Source organism: Hemitrygon akajei, chromosome 4 (assembly GCF_048418815.1).
Source record: "Hemitrygon akajei chromosome 4, sHemAka1.3, whole genome shotgun sequence".
Taxonomy (NCBI): domain Eukaryota; kingdom Metazoa; phylum Chordata; class Chondrichthyes; order Myliobatiformes; family Dasyatidae; genus Hemitrygon; species Hemitrygon akajei.
Genome location: NC_133127.1, coordinates 2,346,351 through 2,364,102, shown reverse-complemented (window position 1 = coordinate 2,364,102; position 17,752 = coordinate 2,346,351). Strand labels below are relative to the sequence as shown.

At 40.3% G+C, this 17,752-nt stretch overlaps 1 protein-coding gene across 1 annotated transcript in view; it reads left to right on the top strand.

Moving 5' to 3' along the window:
• The window catches only part of LOC140725865 (disintegrin and metalloproteinase domain-containing protein 12-like), a 132,659-nt gene extending 122,538 nt beyond the window's left edge, over positions 1–10,121 (top strand). The window contains exon 10 of the mRNA XM_073041809.1: positions 9,848–10,121. Coding sequence (XP_072897910.1) covers positions 9,848–10,121 — 274 coding nt within the window. The remainder of the gene's footprint in view (positions 1–9,847) is intronic.
• Positions 10,122–17,752: the final 7,631 nt, after the last annotated feature.

Genomic DNA, 17,752 nt, shown 5'->3' with positions numbered 1-17,752 from the left:
TGAATATGCTTTCAACACAAGTGGTAGCACACCTGAATTCAGCTATGGGACATCTCAAAGTGGAGGCCACAGGATACTCAAATAAAATCTGCGTATGGATTATCATCAACAGTAGCTTATCACAAAGGGGACCATCTTCAAGGGAACCACCACCCAGGCAAGGGTCGACACACCAGTAGATTCCACAAGGTTACCCCAAACACACAATGTGATAGCCACTTATCCAATTCCATGACATACGAAATAACTCCAACAGTGATTTGCCACAGGGGTGCCTTTCTTCAGTGAACTACCACACCCAGCCAAAGGGTAAACACCCAAGTGGTATTCACAAAGGTTTTCCCCTCACCTGAGAATTCACTCCTGTGGATTAACTAAGTGACAATGACACTTCCGTAGCCGAATGGAAACAAACTCACCCTTATGGGCTACTTAGAGAGAGAGTCCAAACAGTGAACTCTTTGTCACTAGGTTTCTTCTGTTTCAAACCTTCCTCTCCATTCTTCTCTTCTTGCAAACTTGTTCTAGTTGCAGAAAACTTGTGAGAGTCATCTATCAATACTCACCCCTTTTGGGCCACTAAAAGTTTAAACCAGCAACCGACTCACAGGTGTCTTTCATTGACCGAATCCATCTTGACTCTAACTGTGTGTCTGTAAGTGGATCATCTGACCTAGCTTATTCAAAACAAGCCACCACTTGTATAAACCATCGTTGCTCACCATAGCAACCCAGCAATTCTGCAGTCAGCAGAAATCCAAAAAAGACAAAAGTCAGTCTCAATTCTTTTGGCATTTTAAAGTGACAGTCCACAGAAAAATATGAACCCTAGGGGTACAGAACACTTCTCCCCAAGAAAGCAAAATTTTGATCTAAGAAATTTTTTTTTTAATGTAGATTACATAGAACATAGAATAGTACAGCACAGTACAGGCCATTCGGCCACAATGCTGTGCCGACCCTTAAGCCCTGCCTCCCATATAACCCTCCACCTTAAATTCCTCCATATACCTGTCAAACAGTCTCTTAAACTTCACTAGTGTATCTGCCTCCACCACTGACTCAGGCAGTGCATTCCACACACCAACCACTCTCTGAGTAAAACATCTTCCTCTAATATCCCCCTTGAACTTCCCTCGCCTTACCTTAAAGCCATGTCCTCTTGCACTGAGCAGTGGTGCCCTGGGGAAGAGGCGCTGGCTGTCCACTCTGTCTATTCCTCTTAATATCTTGTACACCTCTATCATGTCTCCTCTCATCCTCCATCTCTCCAAAGAGTAAAGCCCTAGCTCCCTTAATCTCTGATCATAATCCATACTCTCTAAACCAGGCAGCATCCTGGTAAATCTCCTCTGTACCCTTTCCAATGCTTCTGCATCCTTCCTATAGTGAGGCGACCGGAACTGGACATAGTATTCCAAGTGTGGCCTAACTAGAGTTTTATAGAGCTGCATCATTACATCGCGTCTCTTAAACTCTATCCCTCGACTTATGAAAGCTAACACCCCGTAAGCTTTCTTAACTACCCTATCTACTTGTGAGGCAACTTTCAGGGATCTGTGGACATGTACCCCCCAGATCCCTCTGCTCCTCCACTCTACCAAGTATCCTGCCATTTACTTTGTATTCTGCCTTGGAGTCTGTCCTTCCAAAGTGTACCACCTCACACTTCTCCGGGTTGAACTCCATCTGCCACTTCTCAGCCCACTTCTGCATCCTATCAATGTCTCTCTGCAATCTTCGACAATCCTCTACACTATCTACAACACCAACAACCTTTGTGTCATCTGCAAACTTGCCAACCCACCCTTCTGCCCCCACATGCAGGTCGTTAATAAAAATCACAAAAAGTAGCGGTCCCAGAACAGATCCTTGTGGGACACCACTAGTCACAACCCTCCAATCTGAATGTACTCCCTCCACCATGATCCTCTGCCTTCTGCAGGCAAGCCAATTCTGAATCCACCTGGCCAAACTTCCCTGGATCCCATGCCTTCTGACTTTCTGAGTAAGCCTACCGTGTGGAACCTTGTCAAATGCCTTACTAAAATCCATGTAGATCAAATCCACTGCACTACCCTCATCCATATGCCTGGTCACCTCCTCAAAGAACTCTATCAGGCTTGTTAGACACGATCTGCCCTTCACAAAGCCATGCTGACTGTCCCTGATCAGACCATGATTCTCTAAATGCCCATAGATCCTATCTCTAAGAATCTTTTCCAACAGCTTTCCCACCACAGACGCAAGGCTCACTGGTATATAATTACCCAGACTATCACTACTACCTTTTTTCTTTTTTCTTTCCAAATCTTTTTATTATTATTATCCAAAATAACAAGAGTACATCGAAGTAGGTAACACTTACAATGTCTCAAGGGGAAAAAAAAACAATGTTTTAAAGATTGAAAAATTTGGTGACACAAAAAAAAGAAAAACACCCTACTAAAGCAAAGTGAGAAAAAAAACCCATAAGGTGTTCAACCCCAAGCCATGCGTCATACAAAAAGCTTCTAAAGATAAACATCAAACCACCAGCAAAAAAAAATGTACCAAAATTTACAATTAGATCTTGGAGGAAATCTATCAATTAACTCAAATGATAGTAACGAGCAAATGAACCGCATTATTTCTCAAAATCAAACATAGGTTCAAAGGTTGGGCTTCTAATTTTCTGCAATCTAAGACATAGCATCACTTGAGAGAACCAGTGCGACAGAGTGGGAGCCGATGTATCTTTCTGCTTCAATAGAATGGCCCTCCTAGCTATCAATGTAACAAACGCAATAGCATGTCGGTCAGACAAAGAAATACTGCGGATATTGAGGAATTATTCCAAAGGGCACAGTTAATTTATTAGATTGTAAATTAATTTTAAGTACTTTAGAAATTGTAGAAAAAACTGATTTCCAGAACTGTTCCAGTATAGAACAAGACCAAAACATGTGTGTCAGTGTAGCTCTCACAGTTTTACATCTATCACAATAACCATCAACATTAGGAAACATTTTAGACAATCTCTCCTTCGTCAAATAGTAACAATGTACAATTTTAAATTGAATCAGTGAATGACTAGCACAAATCGAAGAAGAGTTAACCAACTTCAGAATCCGCATCCAGTCTTCCATCATAAAAGTCAAATTAAGTTCCTTTTCCCATTCTTGTTTAATCTTAAATAAAGAATGCTTATCCCATTGTAATAGTAAATTATAAATTCTTCCAATGGAACCCTTCATCAAAGGGTTCATACTCGTAATAGTATCTAACAGGTCGGCATCCAATATGTAAGGAAAATTACTTAAATATTTTTGTAAGAAATGTCTAACTTGAAGTTATTGTAAAAAGTGTGAGTATGAAAGAGAATATTTATCAACTAATTGTTCAAAAGACATCAGTCTATCTTCTTTAAATAGATCCAAAAAAAAATTAATATCTTTATTTTTCCAAGTAAAAAAATTGGATCACTCAAAGAAGGCTTAAAAAATAATTTCGGGGGGACGTCACGTGATGATGTAGGGTCGAGACGTTGGAAATCCAGCTCCCTCGTAAAAAGTAATGAAATAGGGTTTAAATGAAGAAGAGTTAACAAATATCTATTAGAAACTACTTATAAGCAACTCGGGACTATCTTTTGATATGGCTCCTAAATTGAAACAGAAGAAAGCTACTACTTCGAAGACTGCGCAAATCGGTGGGGGAAAAGGCCTAACCGCTTCAGTGAAGCATCGGACTCAAGTTAGATCTCCTCCCGGCGAAGTGCATGGCACTTCTGATGATGAGGGGAAGGAAGTTGCAGCAATGTCGGCGGTCTCTAAGAAGAAACGGAAGGAACACATGCGCGAAAGTATGTATGGGAAGGTATCAACAAAACTACAAATCCCAACTATGGCTGGAAGTGAAATTGGATCTGGATCGGAAGTAGAAACAGACTCTTTGGGAAATTTGGAGGAGGAAGAAGAGGAAAAGAAGAAAGAGATTAAAGGAGACATAAAAGATATCCTGATATATATGACAAATGAATTAAAAACTATAAGAGCAGATATGATGAAAGAATCAAAAGTTATAAGAACAGATATGACGAATGAATTAAAAGCTATAAGAACAGATATAAAAAGGATACAGAATACACTTGATAATGTGGTGGAAAAACAAAAGAAGATGGAGAAGGAAGTTAAAGAGATGGAAATAAAAGTGGAAGAAAATACTGAAAAAATAGAAAAAATAGAAAATGATAATTTTGTCTGGATAGCAGAAAGAAAACGGATGCTTGAAAAAATGGATGTGCTTGAGAACTCTAGTAGATGAAATAATATTAAAATTGTTGGTCTTATGGAAGGTACAGAGGGAGAAAATCCAATAAAATTCTTTCAAGATTGGATTCCGAAAATTTTGGAAATGGAAGAAGGAAGTCAAGTAATTGAAATTGAAAGAGCACATAGAGCTTTAAGACCAAGATCTCAACAAGATCAAAATCCAAGATCAATTTTGATAAAATGCTTAAGGTATCAAGATAAAGAAATGATCTTGAAGGCAGCTACTCAGGGTGCTAAAGAGAGAAAAGGGCCATTGATAATAGAAGGGAAAAGAGTTTTTTTTTACCCAGACATAAGTTACGATCTTCTGAAGAGGCGGAAAGAATTTAATCCAGTGAAAAAATTTTATCTAATAGAATATCTAAATATTTACCAAAATTAATACATATGGACCAAACAGGTTTTATTAAAAATAGACAATCAATGGATAATATAACCCGGTTAATTAGTATAATTCATTTGGCACAAAAAAGAGAGGAAATGAGTGTGGCAGTTGCTTTGGATGCAGAAAAAGCATTTGATAGATTGGAATGGGATTTTTTATTTAAGGTATTGGAAAAATATGAATTAGGAAAATCTTTTATACAATGGATTAAAATTCTAAATACTAATCCTCAAGCTAAAGTAGTTACAAATGGTCAGATTTCAACACCATTTTGTTTAACGAGGTCAACTGGACAAGGCTGCCCATTATCACCTGCTTTATTTGTATTGGCAATAGAACCATTAGCTGAATTAATTAGAACAGATTCAGATATTGGGGGCTTTAGAGTTAATCAAGAAGAATATAAGATGAACTTATTTGCTGATGATGTTTTGATTTACTTAACAAACCCATTGCAATCTTTGCAAAGATTATCTTTTAGATTGGAAGAATATGGGGAAGTATCGGGTTATAAAGTAAATTGGGATAAAAGTGAAATTTTACCCCTTACCAATGGAAATTATAATCAATGCCGATTAGCAACTCAATTTCAATGGTCAATAAATGGGATAAAATATTTAGGTATTAGAGTTAATAATGATGTAAAAAATTTATATAAACAAAATTATTTGCCATTATTTAAAAAATTAAAAGAGGATCTTGATAAATGGATGATGTTACCAATAACATTAATAGGTAGAGTTAATGTTGTAAAAATGAATATATTTCCTAGATTGCAATATTTATTTCAAACTCTACCAATATAATTACCTCAGAAGTTTTTTCAAGAACTGAATAAATATGTAAGGAAATTTCTTTGGAAAGGAAAGATGTCAAGAATATCATTGGAAAAATTGACATGTAAATTTGATTTAGGAGGGTTACAACTTCCAAACTTTAAGAATTATTATAAAGCAAATCAACTTAGATTTATTGCATCTTTTTTTGATGAAGAAAAACCGGCATGGATTAGAATAGAATTAGATAAGATAGGAGAAAATATACCAGAAGATTTTATATATAAATGGGAATCCAAATGGATACGGGAAAAAAAGAATCTCCTATATTAAGACATTTGATTGATTTATGGAATAAGGTAAATATGGACGATGAGATAAAGAAATCTTTATTAGCAAAAAGGACTTTAATTCAAAATAGGCTTATTCCTTTTACAATGGATAATAAACTTTTACATAATTGGTTTCAAAAGGGGATTAAATATATAGGTGACTGTTTTGAAGGAGGTATATTGATGTCGTTTGATCAATTAAAAAATAAATATAAAATATCAAATAACACTCTTTTCTGTTACTTTCAATTAAAAGCTTATTTACGAGAAAAGCTGGGACAAACAATGTTGATGCCAAAACCTAGTGAAATAGAAATATTAATTCAGAAAGGAAAAATTTAAAAATTTACATCTTGTATATATAATTTGATTCAAAAGCAGACAATTAAATTAGGAATTCATAAATCAAGACAAAAATGGGAATCTGATCTGAATGTTAAAATTGATGGAAAAAATTGGTCAAGATTATGTTCTGATAGTATGAGAAATACAATAAATGTTCGACTTAGATTAATACAATATTATTTTTTACATCAATTATATATAACACCACAGAAAATAAATAGATTAAATTCAAATATGTCTGACCAATGTTTTCGATGTAAACAAGAAATTGGTACTTTTTTACATTCTACTTGGTCTTGTTCTAAAATTCAACCATTTTGGATTAATTTAAGATTTTTATTGGAACAAATTATTGGAGTACAACTTCCACATAGTCCATTATTATTTTTATTAGGAGACATTGAAGGGACAATAATGAAATTTAAATTGAATAAGTATCAGAAAAAATGTATAAAAATTGCTTTGGCAGTAGCCAAAAAAGTTATCGCAGTTACTTGGAAATCTGATTTAAATTTAACTACGGATCGTTGGAATAATGAAATACATAGTTGTATTCCACTTGAAAAAATTACGTATAATTTAAGAAATGAATATGAGATATTTTTGAAAATTTGGTCACCATACTTACGAAAGATAGGATTAGATACATAGGTCCTTTGAAGATAAAATTATCGTAATTGGGGAAAGTGAAAATAAATATTAAAATTATTTTGAACTCCATGGAGCATGTGGGGATCCTCCGATATCCAGGCAATCTTTCTTTTCTTTTCTTTCTTTTTTTTTCTCTTTCTTTAGATAAGGGTTAAGGGGGGAAGGGTTATGGGGAGGGGGAGGGTTAATATCATTTTTCTTACTATTTTATTATTACATTTATTCTTTGTAATTTCTAAAATTCAATAAATAATATTTAAAAAAATAATAATTTTGATAAATTCAACTACAAAGTTTAAATCTTTTAAGATTAAAAAAATTACAGAATTGGAGCCAAATTTGTAAAGAATACTTAATCACAGGGTATAAATTTAAATTAGCAATCTTAGCTAATTGTATAGGTAAAGCAGCTCCCAATAATGAGGTTAAATAAAACTGTTTCACAGCTTTCAATTCCGAGTCTGCCCAAATTGGCCGCTTGCTCTTATCAACCCAGTGTAACCAAAAGGACATATATCACACATTAACAGCCCAGTAATACATTCTTAAATTAGGCAAAGCAAGACTTCCATCCTTTTTCAATTTTTGTAAGTGACATTTACTAATTCTTGGTCTTTTATCATTCCAAGTAAAAGATGAGATGATACAATCAATCCGATCAAAAAATTTAGTCAAAAAAACAGGGATATTCTGAAATAAATATAAAAATTTTGGTAAAATCATCATTTTGACTATATGGATGCGACCAGCAAGTGAAAACGTAAGTGGGTTCCATCCACTAAGTAAATACTTCATAGAATCTACCAAGGGGTCAAAATTAGCTTCATAAAGATCCTTATATTTTTTAGTGATTATAACACCTAAATATCTAAAGGAATCCATAACTTTGAAAGGAGTATTATCATATATAGAAACAGATTCATTTAAAGGAAACAGTTCACTTTTATTAAAATTTATTTTATATTCTGAAAAATCTCCAAATTCATTAAATAATTTTAGCACAGGATTAGATATATAAACCAGTAAATCATCAGCATAAAGAGAAATCTTATGAATGGTCTCATTCACAAGAATGCCATGAATATTTTTTGCTTCACGAAGAACGATAGCAAGGGGTTCTAATATTAAGTTAAATAACAAAGCACTTAATGGACAACCTTGTCTTGTCCCCCATAAAAGCTAAAAAAGGGGGATCTAGTTATTAGTAATAACAGTAGCAATAGGAGTTTTATATATCATTCTAATCCAATTATTAAAATTAACACCAAAACCAAATTTCTGTAAAACATTAAATAAATATTTCCATTCGACTCAATCAAACGCATTTTCAGCATCCAAAGAGACAATGCATTGTGGAGTTTTAAAAGAAGATGAGTATATAATGTTAAATAATCTCTGAACATTTGAAAAGGAATAATGACCCTTTATAAAGCCAGTTTGATCTTTAAAAATAATTTTACCCAAATTATTTTCCAACTGATTGGCAATTATCTTTGACAGGATCTTAGCATCAACATTCAATAATGAAATAGGTCTATGTGAGGCACAATCAGTAGGATCTTTATCATTTTTAAGAATTAAAGAAATAGATGCCTCATAAAAAGTAGAGGGTAAATCACCTTTCACAAAAGAGTCCTTAAACATTTCCAACATATACGGAGAGAGCAATTTTCCAAATTTTTTATAAAATTCTACAGGGTAACCATCAAGTCCAGGAGCCTTACCAGGTTGCATTGAGAAAAATAGCTTTATGAATTTCGGCTTCAGTAATTCGGGCATCAAGAGTTTTTTGATCCTCAGCAGAGATTTGAGGAATAGCAATCTTTCGTAAAAAAGCATTCATTTTAGAAGAATCTACTTGAAATTGAAATTTATGAAGTTCAGTATAAAAATCTTGAAAAATCTTATTAATTTCTTCATATTCCAAAGCCAGGGTACCATCTTTCCTACGGATTTTCAAAATTTGCCTTTTGGCTCTGGCCGTTTTTAGTTGAGATGCAGGCAGTTTGTTATTTTTATCTCCAAACATATAAAATTGACTTTTTTTAGCTTAAGCAAGTCACCTTCAATAAGATGAGTTAATAATAAATTATATTGTGATTGAAGTTCCACCCTTTGTTTAAATAAGTCAATATTAGGGGAGATCACGTAAAAATTATCTAAGTCTTTAATTTGTTTTGAAATCTTATCTATTTCTACTTTAGTCTCTTTTTTAAGCTTAGCTGAATAAGAAATGATCTGACCACGTAAAAATGCTTTAAACATATCTCATATGATTAATTTAGACATACCCCCTATATCATTGAAAAGAAAAAATCTTTTATCTGGGTTTCAATAAAGCTAACAAAGTCAAAATTCTGCAATAGTGCCTGAGACAGGCACCAAGGTGGGTGGGCAAGAATGACATCATCGAATTCGAAAGACAAACTCAAAGGTGCATGATCAGATACAGCAATAGAATCATATTCACAATTCTTAACATAAAGCAAGAAGCGGGGGTTGACTATAATATAATTGATCCTCGAATATTTTCTATAAATGTGAAAAAAATAATATTCTCTATCATCAGGGCGTAAACATCTCCATTGTTCAATCAGTCCAAAATCAGTCAAAAAGGAATTAATAAATGACGCAGAGCGATTTGGAAGTCGCTGGTTGGTTTAACAACAGTTAAAATCCCTGCCTGTTATTAACATATAATCATTTAACTCAGGCAGTAAAGCAAATACATTTTTTTAAAAAGGATCATATAAGTTAGGACCGTACAAATTGACCAAAACAACTTTTCTGTTACAAATTACTCCTTTAACAATTAAAAATGTACCATTAAAATCTGACATAATATCCTCTTGAATGAATGAAATATTGGATTTAATAAAAATAGACACACCCTTAGTTTTGCTTTGAGAAGTGGAGTGAAATTGTAACCCCTTCTACCAGCCAAAAAATCTATTTTGATCTCCCGCCTTGATACGTGTCTCTTGGGCAAAAATTATATCAGATTGAAATGGTTAACGACTTTAAAAGTCTTTTTTCATTTGATAGGATGACTCCAACCATGTACATTCCAACTTATTACATTAATCCATTTAAATACCATACTGTGGCAACCCACTTTCTACGCAGGCGAACCGACTCACAAAATGGCGCGCGCGTTGGCAGGGAGGCCAGCCCCAAAATGGCGCTGGGCCTTCTTCTTCACCGGCAAGGGGAGAAAGCCTGCACGCAGGAAGAGACTTTTTTTATGCACCTGTGGCGTCACTTCTGCCCGGAGAAGGCGGGAATGGAACTGTATGAAAGCCAGTGCCGCAAAGTTTGAATAAACTAGTCTGGAGTGCAGCTTACAGACTGTGTGTCATTATTTCTAGCTCTGTGTGTAGCACATCGCTACATTGGTGACCCTGACGGTCCAAACAGGATTTGGACCAAAGATGATCGACTCTTCATCTGTTCACGCAGTTTCGCTAAAACTGCCAACTTTCTGGACGCTGCGACTACACGTGTGGTTTGACCAAGCAGAAGCCCAGTTCCAGATTCGGCAGATATCTTCTAATTCCGCACGTTACTATTACGTGGTGAGCTCCCTTGACCAGGAGACAGCTGCCCAGGTTGAGGATTCCATACAGTCACCCCCGGAAGAAGGCAAATATGCAGCATTCAAAGCGCTGCTAATAGGGACCTTTGACCTCTCACAATGTGAGCAAGGTGCCTGCTTGCTGCACCTGGATGGTTTGAGAGACAGGGGCGCCGTCGGCATTAATGAACGAGATGCTGGCCCTGGCTGAAGAACAGAAGCCCTGCCTCATGTTTGAGCAGGCGTTCCTAGAGCAACTGCCCGAGGACATACATCTGCTACTGGCCATCGCAGATTTTGACACCCAGAAGGTGGCGGCCCAGGCAGACGTGCTGTGGAAAGCCAAGAGTTAGAGCGGGGCATCCATCGGACAGATTACCAAGCCATGCACCCAACAGCAGGCCAGACCAGGCCCGGCAATGGAATGCACACAACCCAGAGGCAGGAGTGAGGAGGCCAATGAACAGTGGTGTTTCTACCACCAGCGGTGGGGCACAGAAGCCCGCCGTTGTTGCCCGCCCTGCAAGTTCCCTGGAAATGCCAGGGCCAGCCGCTGCTAATGGCTACAGTGGCTGGCCACCAGGACAGACTCTTGTACATCTGGGACAGTCGGGACGCCGCTTCTTAGTTGACACCGGAGCGGAAAACAGCGTCTTACCCCTGACGGGGTATGACACCCGCATTAGGGAGCCAGGACCCACACTGAGGGCCGCAAACGGCAGCACGATACGGACCTACGGCACCCGCACAGTGCAGTTGTAGCTCAGCGCTAGCCGGTTCACATGGGACTTCACACTGGCCGCCGTGGCCCAACCACTCCTGGGGGCAGATTTCTTGCGAGCTCACAGCCTGCTGGTCGACTTGCAAGAGAAAAGACTAGTCCATGCCAAGACCTTCCAGATGTTCTCCCTAGGTGAAGCCAAGTTGCCGGCCCCACATCTGGACTCCATCACACTGTCTGACAATGGATTCACCAGAATCCTGGCGGACTTTCCATTGGTTCTGGCACCGCAGTTCACAGCAGCCATGCCCAGACACGGAGTACAGCACCACATTCCGACCCAGGGACCACCCCTCCATGCCCGCACATGAAGGCTCCCCCCGGACAGGCTCCGCCTGGCAAAGGAGGAGTTCAAGAGGATGGAGGAATTTAGGATCATACGGCAATCCGACAGCCCATGGGCCTCCCCCCTGCACATGGTGCCCAAAGCAGTCGGGGGCTGGAGACCATGTGGTGACTACCGCAGACTGAATGAGGTTACAACTCCAGACTGCTACCCCGTGCCGCACATACAGGACTTTGCAACAAACCTGCATGGGACAAGAATCTTTTCCAAAGTAGACCTCGTCCGGGGATACCATCAAATCCCGGTGCACCCTGAAGACATCCCCAAAACAGCACTCATCACCCCGTTCGGCCTGTTCGAATGCCGTTCAGCCTGAGGAATGATTAACTTGGCATGATTAATTTATTAACTTATTATTATTTAATTATTTATGGTTTTATATTGCTATATTTCTTCACTATTCTTGGTGTGGTTGTAACGAAACCCAATTTCCCTCGGGATCAATAAAGTATGTCTGTCTGTCTGAATGCTGCACAGACGTTCCAGTGGCTAATGGATACGGTGGGGCGCGACTTGGACTTTGCGTTCATCTATTTGGACGACATCCTCATAGCCAGCAGTAGTTGTCAGGAGCATCTGTCCCACCTCCGCCAGCTCTACTCCTGCCTGAGTGATTTCGGCCTCACGATCAACCCGGCCAAATGCCAGTTTGGACTTGACACCATTGACTTCCTGGGCCACAGGATTACCAAAGACGGGGCAACACCTCTGCCCACCAAGTTAGATGTGATCCGTCACTTTGCCCGGCCCAACACAGTCAAAGGCCTGCAGGAGTTTGTTGGTATGGTGAACTTCTACCATCACTTCCTCCCCTCAGCAGCCCATATCATGCGCCCTTTGTTCACCTTGATGTCAGGTAAAGACAAGGACATTACTTGGGATGAAGTGGCTGCAGCCACTTTTGTTAAAGCCAAGGAAGCCTTGGCAGATGCCACGATGCTGGTACACCCCAGAACGGACGTTCCAACCGCCCTCACAGTGGACACATCCGACACAGCAGTCAGTGGGGTGCTGGAGCAACTCATCGAGGGGCACTGGCAACCCCTGGCATTCTTCAGCAGGCACCTACGGCCACCCAAACTCAAGTACAGCGCCTTCGATCGGAAGCTGTTGGCACTATATCTGGCAATCCGGCATTTCAGGTACTTCTTAGAAGGTAGGCCTTACACCGCGTTCATGGACCACAAACCATTGACCTTTGCGTTCCCGAAGGTGTCCGATCCCTGGTCGGCTTGCCAGCAGCAACATCTGTCCTACATCTCCGAGTACACGATGGACATCCAGCATGTCTCGGGAAAGGACAACATCATGGCGGACGCACTCTCCAGACCAGCTATCCAGGCCCTGTCCCTGGGGGTGGACTATGCAGCACTGGCGGAGGCGCAGCAGGCAGACGACGAGATGCCCAGCTACAGGACCACAGTCGTGGGTTTGCAGCTGCAAGACTTCTTGTAGGCCCAGGTGAGAGGACCCACCTGTGTGATGTGGCTACTGGCCAACCTTGCCCCATCATCGTGGCAGCCTGGCGGCGGCGAGTTTTCAACTCCATACACTGTTTGGCGCACCCATCAATCAGGACAACTGTCCACTGGTCTCCAGCAAGTTTGTGTGGCATGGTCAACGAATGGGCCAAAATGTGCACACAGTGCCAAACAGCCAAGGTACAGCGGCACACTAAAGCCCCGCCATAGTAGTTTAAACCCACCCGCCGGAGGTTCGACCACATTCATGTTGTTATCGTGGGGCCCCTGCCAGTGTCGCGAGGAGCGCGGTACCTCCTAACTATGGTAGACCAGTTCACGAGATGGCCAGAGGCGGTCCCACTCACTGACACCACCACTGATTCCTGCGCCCGAGCACTGATTGCAACCTGGGTAGCACGCTTTGAGATACTGACCCACATTACCTCCGACAGAGGCGCCCAGTTCACCTCCAGCCTGTGGTCGGCTGTGGCCATCCTGTTGGGAACACTGCTACACCACACAACTGCCTACCACCCACAGTCGAACGGACTAGTGGAACACTTCCACCGTCACTTGAAGTCGGCTCTCATGGCCTGCCTGAAAGGGCCTAACTGGGTGGACGAGCTTCCCTGGGTCCTGCTCGGAATCCACATGGCGCCCAAAGAGGATCTGCACACCTCGTCGGCCGAGTTGGTGTACGGCGCACCCCTGGTCGTCCCAGGAGAGTTCATACCAGCCCCAAGGGGGCAAGAGGAAGAACCCGCAGCAGTCCTGGACAGACTACGTGAGAGGCTCGATAACCTGCCCCCGTACAGACTTCACAGCATGGACAGATCCCGACCTGCGTACCCAAAGACCTGCAGAACTGTAAGTTTGTATTTGTACAAAGGGGCGCACACCGGCCACCGCTGCAGTGGCTGTACGAGGGGCCGTTCAAGGTGATCAGGAACAACGGGTTCACGTACGTTCTGGTCATTGGTGGGAAAGAGGAGGTTTTGACGGTGGACCGACTTAAACCAGCCCATGTGGACTTGGCGCAGCCGGTCGAGGTTCAGGCACCGCGGCGCAGAGGCAGACTTCCCAAACAGAGGCTGATCCAGACTGTGGGTATTGGAGGGTTTATCGCCAGTTCTGGAGGAGGGGGTTATGTGGTGACCCACTTTCTACGCAGGCGAACCGGCTCAGAAAATGGCGCGCGCGTGGGCAGAAAGGCCAGCCCCAAAATGGCTCTGGGCCTTCTTCACTAGCAAGGGGAGAAAGTCCGCACGCGGGAAGAGAATTTTGTAATGCACCTCTGATGTCATTTCCACCTGGAGAGGGCGGTAACGGAACTGCGTAAAAGCCAGTGCCACAAAGTTTGAATAAGCTAGTCTGGAGTGCAACTTACAGACTGTGTGTCGTTATTTCTAGCTCTGTGTGTAGCACATTGCTACAATACTATAATTTTATTCTACTTTACACATGCGCAGTGTGGTGAACTAGATATACCTGTCTGACTGCTCCTGTGGCTCCTCCCACAGACCCCTGTATAAAGGCGACTGTGGCCTGCTGCTCTCCCTCATTTTCCCCAGGATGTAGTGTTGTCCTTCAGTCAATAAAAGCCGATAATCTCACTTCCTAAGTCTCGGCGTGAGTTATTGATGGTGCATCAATTTTATTGACTGAAAGTTACAACATGGAAACCGCGTTACGCCCAGAACGCCTAGACTTGGACCCCCGAGACCCGGGAGCAGCTCTTGCCTTTGAACACTGGCTGGTGTGCTTCCAATCGTACTTAGAGGAGGTTCGTGCCACCGATTCGGCTGTTCGGCACAAACTTCTCTTCTCGAGGGTCGCCCCAAAAGTTTATTCGTTCATCAGGGACATATCCACCTACGAGGAGGCGCTTGCCGCCCTCCAAAGACAGTACCTGCGGCCAGTAAATCCAGTTTATGCACGGCACCGCTTGGCCACGCGAAAACAGCGGCCTACGGAGTCGACTGCTGAATTCCTCAGCGAACTACAGATACTCGCGCGAGACTGTGGCTGCAAAGCGCTCTCAGCGGAACAGCATAAGGAACTCTTGGTCCGAGACGCTTTTGTGACTGGGGTTCGGTCAGTGTGTATCCGCCAGCGGCTGCTGGAAAAAGCTGATCTTACCTTACGCTCTGCGATAGAGACGGCCAGTTCGATAGAGGCTGCGCAACTGTACGCCGAAGAAGTCCAACCGAGCCATTCCCCGGTTCCGAGCGAATTCGCCAACGCCGCAGCCAGTCGCGGTATCTCAAACCCCACGAATTCGCCAGGTATGAGACTCTGTTACTTTTGTGGGCTTCGGAAACATGCACGAGAACTCTGTCTGGCGCGCGAAGCGACTTGTTCCCGCTGTGGGAAGAAGGGCCATTTCGCCAAGGTCTGTAAATCTAAACCGCGCCCGGGGTCGAGCAGCGCCGCGTCTGAGACTTGGGGGCCGCCATTTTGCATGACCGGATGTGGACAACCATCTTTGCCGGCGTCACCTGGCCCCGCCCCTACCTACCCGTGTGCGACCTGGGAGCCACAGGAGCAGTCAGACAGGTATATCTAGTTCACCACACGCAGAGCACATATCAATACAGGATGATCAAAAATGGCGGCGATAAAGAATACAACCACATAGAAAACACATTAGAATATGGCCTTGTCGATATTTGGAGATATAAACAGCCAATGATAAAGATTTCTCTTTTTTCTCACATGTCCATCACAAATATTCTCGAATTGATTACTTTTTTTTAGATACACATCTGTTAAACTCCGTTGTTGAATGTGCGTATGACATCATTGTGTTCTCAGATCACGCGCCTTTAAAGTTAACCCTTAAGCTTTCGGATAGATTTTTGAAAATCTCACAGTGGAGATTGAAACCCGTATTGTTACAGGATTCAGCTTTTGTTAATTTTATTAAGGAGCATATTTCTATATTTTTTGAATTTAATACAACTAAAGGAATGTCAAATCTGGTTATATGGGACACCTTGAAATCTTTTCTTAGGAGACAGATAATCTCATATTCAGCAGCCTTGAGAAAGAAAACTAAAGTGGAATTGTCAGTGTTTATTAATAAAATTAAACAGATAGACAAAGCGTATTCAGTTAAACCTACTGAAGACCTATATAAAGAAAGGGTCGAACTTCAATCACAGTATGATTTGCTTCTGACCTTTCCCATTGAACAGCAAATTTTTAAATCTAAAAGTTTATTTTATATACATAGGGAAAAATCTGCTAAACTTTTAGCGGGTCAATTAAAGGCTGGGATGGTCAGAAGACAGATTTTAAAAATTTGCTGACCAGATAGAACAGAAACTTTAGATCCTTATGAAATTAATAAGATATTTATGGACTTTTATTCTAATCTTTATAAATCTGGATTCTCTGATAGTATTATTACTATGAATAGATTTTTGCAAAGGTTAAATATACCTCAAATTTCGATCCAAGATGCTGATATGTTAGATGCACCTATTAAGCAAGAGGAGATAGCCAAGGCTATATCCTCTATGCAATTAGGTAAAGCTCCGGGACCTGATGGTTATACGGTAGAATTTTACAAGACCTTTCATGAAGTGCTTATACCACATCTTCATCAAACGTTCACTGATTCTACATCCTCTGGGAACCTTCCTAAAACTTTTTATGAAGCACTAATTTCATTGATTCCAAAAAAAGGAAAAGACCCACTGGAATGTGTATCCTATAGACCTATTTCTTTACTGAATGTAGATTTTAAAATCCTCTCTAAGATTCTAGCAAATAGGCTTGAGACTATCTTGCCTAATGTTATCTCAAACGATCAAACAGGATTTATTAAAAATAGGTACTCACATTTTAATATTTGAAGATTATTAAATATCATTTATTCCCCCTCAGCCAAAGAATCGGAATGTATTGTATCTTTGGATGCAGAGAAAGCCTTTGATAGGGTAGAGTGGCCTTATCTATTTCAGGTTTTGAAGAGGTTCAATTTTGGTCCAGGATTTATTTCCTGGATTAAATTGATTTATCATGCCCCCGTAGCTGCGGTTCTAACTAATAATCAAAAGTCTCCTTACTTTAGATTATATAGAGGTACCCGTTGGGGTTGTCTCCTTAGTCCTTTATTATTTAATTTGGCTTTAGAACCACTTGCTATTGCTCTTAAGGATTCTAATTCTGTGCAGGGTATTAGGAGGAGGGATAAATTACATAAGGTTTCATTATACGCGGATGATTTATTAGTTTACATTTCAAATCCTAAGAAATCTATTCCTTCTATGTTATCTATAATTATGGAATATGGTACTTTTTCTGGATAAAAAATTAATTTACATAAAAGTGAATTATTTCCTATTAATAATTATTCTGATTATTATGATCAAATGCCTTTTAATATTGCCAAAAACCATTTTACTTACCTTGATATCAAAATTACAAAAAATGTTAAAGACCTATATAGGTATAATTTCTTCCCTTTAGTTGAATATACTCAACAGGCGCTTTCTAAATGGTCACCTATGTCGATGTCATTGACAGGTCGAATAAATGCTATAAAAATGGTTATTCTACTGAAATTTTTACATATATTTCAAGCAGTTCCCTCTTTTGTTCCAAAAGCATTTTTTGATAAAATAGATTCTCTGATTTTGTCTTATGTTTGGAATAATAAAAGCGCTAGAGTGAATAACCTTTTATTGCAAAAATCAAAAAAAGATGGAGGACTGGCTTTACCAAACTTTAGATTTTATTATTGGGCAATTAATATTCATTATATTACTTTTTGGATTTA